The following is a 10,218-nucleotide window of genomic DNA, read 5'->3' on the forward strand; positions in this document are numbered from 1 at the left end:
TGTGTGTGTGTGTGTGTATATATATATATATATGTGTGTGAGATTAGCCGAACGAATTTTAACATTATGTTAACGTAGGCCTAAGCGATGGTAAATATTTTCAAATAAAATTTCTGTCGATTCATTACCTACAAATGCTAGCAACAGTAATTAGCTTTTTTTAATATCCTAAGATGAATAAACACATCGTAAACCTTCCACACCTATAAAACAACGGACGGGTTAATCATGAGCTAACCATTACTGAATGATTTTGACAATGTTCAGACAATATTGCCATAAAAATAACATATGTAGTCTGCATTTACCACATAATATATATATATAGTTTCTATCGAAATATTACAATACATGTGTGTATATCAATAATTCGTAGTAATTTTCGTACACATATGTCATATGATATCTACACGTTTTTCCCTGTGTGCCTAGGTCATACCACTTCACTCTATTGTCATTCGCGTAACCCCTTCTCAGCGATCACGCCATACAAAATAACCACATCGGTTTCGCACTCGTCATGAATTCGCTTTATCACTGTAATACTTAACAATGTCATATATGTATATAATATAAGTAGTTTAAAAATCAGGAGCACGACTTTTCTCCTTAAACTCAACGAAAACACGCACATGGAATATTACATAACTCCTACGTCATTCGCAGGTTAGATGCCGTCACTGGCGTGACGATGTCGGCACGATGCATGTTCATGTTCATATAAACATCGATGATTATTTCCCGCGCGGGTCGCTCTATATCATTCGCATGCGACACATCTTTCAGCTACGGCCGAGTGCGCATTCGACGTGTGCTACCAGATTACCAGGAACGTTTGTATGACGTAATAACAACAATCGTATTTTTTACAAGTGCATAAAATAATAGTAAAAACGAGCGATGTGGGTTAACCGTAAAGTTGAAACACGTTTACAGATCAGTGCCCTCTAGCGACACTATAAAGTGTTCGCGTGTAATCTATAAACATCGCAGGAGTATTTCAATCAAGCATAAATGTACCTATCATAGTATATTTACGTTTGATGGACGGCGTTAGAATGAACGACCCGTCTTTTCGCGGCATTAAACATAATTATAGTAGCATGTGCCGTACGGGACGTGTCCGCGCATGCACTAAACACTACCGACACTTCTAAGTCGACCGCCTCGAGAAGCTTCGAGAATTATATCGGTCCTACTGCGACGTCTGAGTGCTGCTAGTTCACTATCTACGATTTCGTATCGGCTGCGCTGTGGCTGTGCACCGACGCAGTGTCGCCATCTACCGCCAGCTCGACTTTGTGCAACCGCTGCTTCATGCGCACCTGCGTGTTCGTGTATTCCGCCAGGAGGCGCGCGAATCTCGTCTGCAGATTGTCGAGGTTCTGCTCGAGCCGATCGACCTTGTTCTGCGTGTCCTCCTTCGTCTTCTCCGCCGCTCTCTCCGCCTCTTCGTCGATCAGTCCATCCTTCATCAGGATCTGCCTGCCTCGCTCCAGCAGGACCTTCTTTGCCTCGGGATACTCGAGCAGCGCCTCCCAGAGGTCGTCCTTGTAGAGGCAGAAAAGATCCGAGTAGCCGACGCTGCGCACGTTTGCCGTGCGACGATTTCCGGTCTTGTTTCCGGCGATGTTGAGTATGCTCACCTCGCCGAAGACGCTTCCGGCGCCGAGCGTGACGAAGACGGTGTGTCCGTCGTCGCCGACGACGCTCAGCTTGCCTCGCTTCACGATGTACATCTCTTTGCCGATGTCGCCCTTGCGGCAGATGTAGTCTCCCGGGCTAAAGACCTGCAGACGCAGCTTCAACACGAGCTCGACTAGCAGCCCGGGCTCGCAGTCCTGAAAGATACTGACGCGCTTCAGCGTGTCCAGATGCACGTGTATTGCTATCTCTGCCTTGAGCTTGTCCGGCAGCGTCGACAGAATGCCGTCCTCGTCCAGCGACTGCTTGTTCGTCCACAGGTAGTCGAACCACTTGATGACGCGCCGCTCCAGGTCCTTGCTCACCTTGCGGAACTCCATGTACTGCTTGATCGTGTCCATCTTGCTCTGGAACTCCGTCTTCTGCTGGTTCATGTTGGTGATCATGCTGCCGACGTTACCGACAATTGTAGCGAAGATGAGCACGCCGATGAGGAAGTCGACGACGTGGAACACGTACTCCCAGTCCTTCTCCGGCGGCGGCGTCTCTCCGATCGTCGTCAGCGTCAGCGTCGACCAGTAGAAACTGTAGATGTACTTTCGCGAGACCTTGTCGAACTCCGAGTTGTTGCGGTGCGGCCCAGGATAGACCCAGTCGTCGGCGCCGATGCCGATCGCCTTGCTGATCGCAAAGTACACGCACGCGTTCCAGTGAATGATGCCCAATATGTACAGCACGAGGTTGAGGATGCGGATGAAGTTCGGATAGTTTGTGCGCGCCTCGGTTCGCTCGAAGAACTCCAGTAGGCGACCGTAGCGCAGCAGCCGGTTGAAGCGCACCGACGGGTAGTCGATGGTGATGAACACGTACAGAATGTCTGTGGGTATGATCGAGATGACGTCCATCTTGAAGCTCCACGTGGCGACGTAGTTCTTCAGCAGTTTTGACGTGTCGCGAACGAGCAGCCCTTGCTCGAGGTAGCCTGTCGAAGGAAAAGAGAGAGAAGAGTTGATCAGTGAGTGGGTCGTTGCGAGAGCAAAACGAGAGTGGGGCGGTGTAGGGGTTGGGGGTGGGGTTACTTATGGATTTAGTTTTGCGTTAGTTGAAGCGCGACAACAGTTTGATATTCATGTAAATGTTTCTTCTGAGAAATCTGAAATTCTGAGGAATATATGTCTCAAAACCTCATATATACATATAAATATAGCTCATTTGTTGCTAGATCTGTATCACGTATTATAAAATTATATATTATATAAATTATATTAAACAAATTATGAGGCGATCGCCTGTTTGTACATAAGCAATTAATACATACGACATCCTATCTCCATCAGACCATCACATTTACAAAGCTCAATATCCATCAACATTCAATTAAAATTAATATCTTAAACATATTATTATCTTAGCCGGATAGATATTCATTCGACCTTATATAAATGCGGCCGTTTTATCATGATACTTCTCTTTATTAAAAGGGCACGGAGAACGCATTATGTGCAATAATTATATCGTCCTCATGCTCATTTCGTGAAACGATTGAATAGAAGGGAGGAAAGTCATATGCATTTTAGAATTAAATTATTATAATTACATTATGGCGCTCATAACTCGTTACATATAGTAGAAAGATGGGAGTCAATGCTACCGCTTGTAACTCTAATCCATGGTTTTAAAATACGATAGTAGGCACGACGAGAATTATCAGGACAAGATTCGTGCTGTCTTTGTTTAACGTTGAACCTGTAGTCACCATCTAGTGAACTAGCATGTACACGGTGGCCGCTGCAAATGCTATCGTAGCGACATAGGTGTCGTGGAAGAAAATAATGGCAAATACAGGCAAGATAATAGTTTTTGAGAAGGAAGTTTGACTTCACGGACAATTTTATACATTTACACATCACACTTACAATTTTTTGTATTTTTTCATATTGCCTTCCCTTTTAAAATGTGTCTACTAACTAGCTATAATTCAGCTTGCATGCTTTACCATACCGCGGCATCTACAGCAGCAGCATCCATCATTGATTTGCTAATCTAATTCCTTGGCGCCTATTTGGATCTGACGAAGCCTCGCTCGTTTAATTTGATTAGTCAGGTAAGCGCGGCGTAGCATCGACGGCAAGCCAATACATACGTTCGCGCTTTTACCATAGACATGTCTACGGGTTTTAATAGAGAGATATTGAGAACGTCGTGGTTAGTGTAAATGTATTGCAATTTAATATACGACTACTGTCCGGCGCTAGTTTAGCTTCTCTATCATTAAATAACACGTCCAGCAAAAGGAAAAGGAAAGTCCGGAGCCCTGTCCAATACCTCTAACTATAGAAATAAAAGCCTTTTCACAATATATTCGCTCGCAGTTATACGGATGAATCATGAAAAAATATCTCAATGTATCTTATTCATGCTCAAAATAGCAAAAATAACATTTTTGGTCTGTCTCTGGTTTGAAACGATATGGTTCAAGTTGGATTAGAGGACCGGGTCATTAATCTCGGTATTACCTGTGGTCCAGCTTGTGGGCCGCAGATAGTTATCCTTTTTTGTTGGGAAATCGTTAATAAGCTATGATAAGTCACGTGACCTCTACTAAAACACTGTCGGGTCGTCACTCCGGAAGTAACGACGTTGTTGTAAGTTTTGACGCATCGTCTGACAACCAATAGGAAGGCTTGGTTAGATATCCGGCTATGTATGGCCGAGCCAGTAATCTGTGGCTGCATCAGCGTGAATATGCAGACAGATCGATGCATACTAAGCAGTATTTTCTTTCAGTGAACATCATTAAAATTCACACTTGTTCCATTTAGGGAGCACACCGTAGTCCCAGAAGATGTGTGCGCTGCGACACCTAGGATTAGTTTATAATTTACGTCAGGAAATGTGGGTAAGAAAATACATGTGATTTTGTCGTTTATGGGCGAGTAGTAGCCTTACATAAAGGTCTCGTCTCATGACAGTTGCGCCAGTGAATACAGTGGCGACACCTTACGGATAAACTGTGGCAGTTGATGACAAAATGGGTTCCATGTATGACATTATATAATGATACATATATGAACCTTTCAGGTCAAATGGGCATGAAGACATGCAAACTTTGGAAGACGTAGGTTCGAAAATCAAAACATGAGAAACACATTATTAGATGGTTTAAAAGCTTGAGCGATTAGAATCTCTCAGAACGACCCCTTTAAAATCATCTAATCAATAAATATTACGATAAAGCTTTTGGTTTATGAAGAGAATGAATTTATAAAGAGAATGAATTTCAGAAAAAAACTGCTCATGCAGGAAATTTATGCGATTATAGTATATACTTTTTATGAATGTATATATGTAACATATATATATATATATATATATATATATATATATATTTATTTATTCATATATATATATATATATTTTTTATTTTTATGAATGCAAATATGTAGATGGATCTGTGCGCAGTGTACCTTTCCTGCACTGTACAAGCATGTCGAGTATGAAGAGCGCGTCCGATATGTAGTCGACTACGAGCCACTCGTTGCGGTAGTCCGTCTGTAGTTGCTCGAACACCGAGCGAGCGATGATGAAGATGACGTTGTAAGAAATCGCCAGCGTCATCACGAAGAGCCATCGGTAGTAGAACGACTCTGCCGGGTCGATGACCCATCGCTTGATGTACCGGCTGCAATGCGGGAGACAAAGCGCATTTATTAAGTCGAATTACGTGTCGACATGGCGGCGATCTATCATTGATCGACATAATTTGAGGTATACACGTCTGCAGTGATTGACAAGTAGGCAGCTCGAGCCAATCGTTGTGGCGATATGGGCATTCTAAAACCGCTGCTTAGCAACGAAGTGCCCGCAGAGCCGCGGCCAATTCGACGTGCGTGCGTGGAAATATCGTATACGCGTATAAGCTCATCTTAACGGACCTAGCGTCAATATATCGAAATATTCAAGGGGAATGTGGTAATCTTACTGAGATAGTTACAATGATCAGTTCAAATTATTCTCGCATCGGCAATATGCATACATGGTTGCATATTAGGCCTATGTCCTTACACGACAAACGACTTACGAAAATTTGTATAAAATATTTAACATAAGCACCTGTTAAATTTCAGCACCTGTTTATTTTTGTAAATGTTATGCATCAGAAAATGCCCTGACGGTGGAGCAGACATTGATTTGGCCAATTGCGAATCGACCGACAGTAAATCTCTGACGAAGGGCTTCATAAATCGTTCGTGCGACTACCGCGCGCTAATAACAATAATATTTCCGGGAAGGGTGCTTGCGCTGCTGAATAACAACTTAGCTTAATAAGGCAAGTACAGTAATAAACGCGAATTGTCAGTTCTCACCATTTCGTGTTGTATCTCACAGCGATCACCACGCATGCACAGTGATCGCGAGTATTCAACGGACGGCATTACTCAGAGCACTGATATAAACGCAATATAACATAACATAACGTAACGTAACATATCGTAACGTAACGTAACATAATTAACGTAACATAACATAACATAACATAACATAACATAACATAACATAACATAACATAACATAGTGGCGCGCGCGCGCGGCGCTGTGTGTGTGTGTGTGTATGTGTGTGTGCTGTGTGCTGTGTGTGTGTGTCTGTGTGTGTGGTGTGTGTGTTCTCTGTGATGTGTGTGTGTGGTGTGTGTGTGTGCTGCCTGTGTGTGTTGATGTGTGCTGTGCTGTGTGTGTGTGTGTGTGCGCGCGCGCGGAGCGCTTGTATGTGTGCGCGCCGGCTGTGTATATATGAGAGTAAGAGTACGAGAGAGGGCGGAAACGCTCGTCTCCCGATCACAACGTAGACACTCCTAGTAGACGCATGAACTCTAAATACGTACCGTAACGCGCCAAAGCCGCCGCCATCCCGCAGCGTATATCACCTGCATGGGAGATTCATCAGGTGCCATCCCGTAATATGTGGTCGCGTATGCACAAGGAATCAGACAAATCTCAGTATGGCAGGTACAGAGATATATAGGCACGCAGCACGCACCCTGTGCACGCAAGCGTATAGGGTCGTTCCTGATTAGGGCATGCGTTAGATGCTAAATGTTAGATGCATTAGATGATAAAATAGTGTAAATGCTGTGAGAGAACGACTACGTAAAGGTACCAAATGACAATTGATGATATCGGTACAGCGAGTACTGTGACATTATCTGCGTTCCATAAATCATGCCATAATGCTTGGATGGATGGATGGATGGATGGATGGATGGATGGATGGATGGATGGATGGATGGATGGATGGATGGATGGATGGATGGATGGATGGATGGATGATGGATGGATGGTGGATGGTGGATGGACTGGATGGATGGATGCGATGGACAGCACTTAGAGATCGGCGCGCACCTGGGAGATGGTGGATGGAGGACCGTGGAGATGGACTGGGATGGATGGAGGTGGATGGATGGATGGACGATGGATGGATGGGACCTGGACTTGGGTATGGATGAGATGGACTGGATGCGGACGTGCCGAGTGGGACTGGCATGGATGGCATGCGGAGTGGATGAGCTCGGCATGGAGGTGGATGGATGGATCGATCGGATGGGAGTGGCGTGGACTCGCTATAGGGCATGGCGTCCCGAGTCGAGCCACTCCACATATGCGATCGTGATACAGGATGCGAAAATGCGAGTCGTGCGACGTGGGGAAGCAGTGAGTCGAGCTGGAGGATCGAGATGAGATCGTCCCGACATCACGTGGCGACGTCGCGAGGACCTGAGAAGATAGACTGACGCACGTGGGCAGATATCGAGATCCGGCAGGTGCAGGAAATCGGACTAAACCGATTATGCGATGGATGGACTGGATAGGGACGAACAGGGATTCGCATATCGATGTGCCCTCATGGGATGGAGGTGCGCAGATACGTGCATGGATGGATGATTGGATGGATGGATGGATGGATGATGATGGAGGATGGATGGATGTGATGGCTGGATGGATGGAGGCGTGGCCGATGGATGGACGGATCGGATGGATGGATGGTATGGATGGGCATGCGCTCAGGACTGGATGGATGACTAACAGTGACTCCCGAGATAAGATTGGATGTATAAGACTAGGATACCAGTGATGGATGGTGGAATGCGATGGATGGAAGGCTGGATGGAGATGATGAAATTGGATGGATAGGGGGACCGGATTGGATGATGGTTGGTTGGTTGGATGGATAGATGATGGATGGATGGATTGGATGGATGGATGGATGGATGGATAGATGGATGGATGGAGTGATGGATTGGATGGATGGATGGACTGGATGGATGGATGGATCGGATGGATGATGGATGGATGGAATGGATGAATGGATGGGATGGATTGGCAGGAGATGGAAATGGATGGATGGATGGATGGATGGATGGATGGTATGGATGGAAGGATGGATGGATGGATGGATGGATGGCAATGGATGGTGATGGATGATGATGCGATGGGATGGATGGATGGATGGATGGCATGGATGGATTGGATATGATGAGATGGATGGATGGGATATGGATGGATGAGATGGATGGATGGATGATGGATGGATGGATGGATGGGTGGATGGATGGATGGAGAGGCTGGATGTAGGATGGATGGATGGATGGAATGATGGATGGATGGATGGAGGATGGATGTATAGATTGATGAGATGAGAGTGGATAGAGGGATGGATTGGTGGCTAGATGGCCGGATGGCTGAATGGATGGATGGATAGATATTGATTGATAGAATATCTAGTTAAGCCGAGAAGGATAGCGCTCAATCAGCGAACAGCGTCGAGTTTCTACCGAATTGTTCTTTATTGACTGCCAGCGTAAATTTTATTCGATCTCGACATTAATCAAGTAAGCGACACGTCGCGTATAGATCTGCTAAGATTCATACGTTGACTATCTTCGCCGTTACGATTTTTCTACGACAACAAAAATCGGGAGATTATTCCCTTAAACCTGGTGGTGTATGCATTCACAGTTTGGCTGGCGTTGCCATGGTGAGGCTGGATGCTACAGCAGCGTAAATGAATGGAGTATGATGGCGCCGCAGTGCAGGTTTCCATCTGACATGTCGGTCAACGTAATTACGAGTGCGGCACGAGCGCGGCTGTTACATCTATTGTCGTCACCCATTGTTTGGCTCCGTGCCGTCCAAACAATGAGCCACAAGAAACGTCGGCAACGCTCACATCTCTCAAGCAGCACGTTTCCGTCCGTCTGAGCATAGTGTGAATCATGCTTAGTCACGGGCGCTGCACGTTTTAACCGGAACTCACTATACCTAAACTAGCAATGTACGCATTTTGCGTAATTAGTTCTGTCATTCTCGCAAAAAATGGATCTGCGATCCTGCAAATGACTATATTTCGATTTCGACGAATGAACGGGTCCAGTGCGGGGCGCGCGAAGCGAGCTCACTGAATCATCCATCGCGTTTGCAGCGGATTGGCAAGCTAAGCTGAAAACCAGACGAAGTGTAATCTTAGGCAGAGACGCGGTCGACGCGTGTAAACCTAGATATTATTTGACTGACAGTTGGCGTTTAGTGGGGAGCGATCTGACGCCTGTTTCGTTGCGGATCTGACGCCTGTAATGTTAGACTGTTTTGGTTTGTTTGGTTTTTTTGTGTGTTTTTTGTTTGTTTTGTTTTGTTGTGTTGCAACCTGCAGTTCTTTGGGCAGCAATGATCATCTATAAGAACACTGGCTCCAATTTGCTTCTGTTTGCTTTATCCCGAGTAGCAACAGCGTGGTGCTGGGTGTGTAAGGGAACCGCCAACGCTAAGTGCGTACGTGGCCTTACATATAGCTTCCGGCACGGATAGCGGAAATTACTGTCTATCCTGATCTTCTCGCCTTTCGCGCCGGAACACGCGACACTGGCGGTCATAGCAACTGAGTGTTCAGATGAGAGAGCGTAATAGGATTGGGAGGTCGGCATCGTTTGTTAGCACTTAAGAACTACTATACGCGAGACATACGAAACATCACGCGAGTAAATCCACGGCGCAAATGCTGCCTCATGCCGCCTGCATGGCTGCAAGCCTTACCTGGAAAAGGCGTTCATGCTAGTCGATATGCCCGCTCGCGTCTCATTAGGTTTATGGACGGCACACACAGCGCGCATGACTTGAATCGATTTCTGCCCTTCAAAGTGATAAGTATGATCACGCGAACGCATGTTCGCGATTGTACGTAGAGCAGAAACTCAATTATGTGCGTAGGCGTCTCCATACATTACATTGCACGTGGTGTATAATACTTGTATAATAAGTAGATCGGCAATGGCGCCAACATTGTCGTGTCCGGCGTCATCTGACGTCATCAGCTAAGTGTGCGCAGCGTACGCGCGTGGGTCGTGCGTGCAAGCTGTATTAGTCTTCTCTCTCTGCTCTCTCTCTCTCTCAGTCTTCTCTCTCTCTCTCTCTCTCTCTCCTCATCTCTCGAAAATCTCTCTCTCTGCTCATCTTTCTCTAGTCTGCTCTCTCTCATCTCTATCTCTATGTATCCTCTCTCTCATCTCCTCTCTCTCTATCTCT

The 10,218-nt window shown here is 45.7% G+C and overlaps 1 protein-coding gene across 1 annotated transcript in view; it reads right to left on the reverse strand.

Moving 5' to 3' along the window:
• Nucleotides 1-32: 32 nt before the first annotated feature.
• LOC106814614 (cyclic nucleotide-gated cation channel alpha-3-like) overlaps nucleotides 33-10,218 on the reverse strand; it is a 55,879-nt gene continuing 45,693 nt past the window's right edge. Inside the window, exons 4-5 of the mRNA XM_014818954.1 lie at nucleotides 5,112-5,326; nucleotides 33-2,626 (exon numbers count right to left, since the gene is read on the reverse strand). Coding sequence (XP_014674440.1) covers nucleotides 1,230-2,626; nucleotides 5,112-5,326 — 1,612 coding nt within the window. The 3' untranslated portion in view covers nucleotides 33-1,229. The remainder of the gene's footprint in view (nucleotides 2,627-5,111; nucleotides 5,327-10,218) is intronic.

The sequence above is a fragment of the Priapulus caudatus genome, unplaced genomic scaffold, assembly GCF_000485595.1.
Source record: "Priapulus caudatus unplaced genomic scaffold, Priapulus_caudatus-5.0.1 Scaffold26, whole genome shotgun sequence".
In the NCBI taxonomy this organism is placed as follows: domain Eukaryota; kingdom Metazoa; phylum Priapulida; class Priapulimorpha; order Priapulimorphida; family Priapulidae; genus Priapulus; species Priapulus caudatus.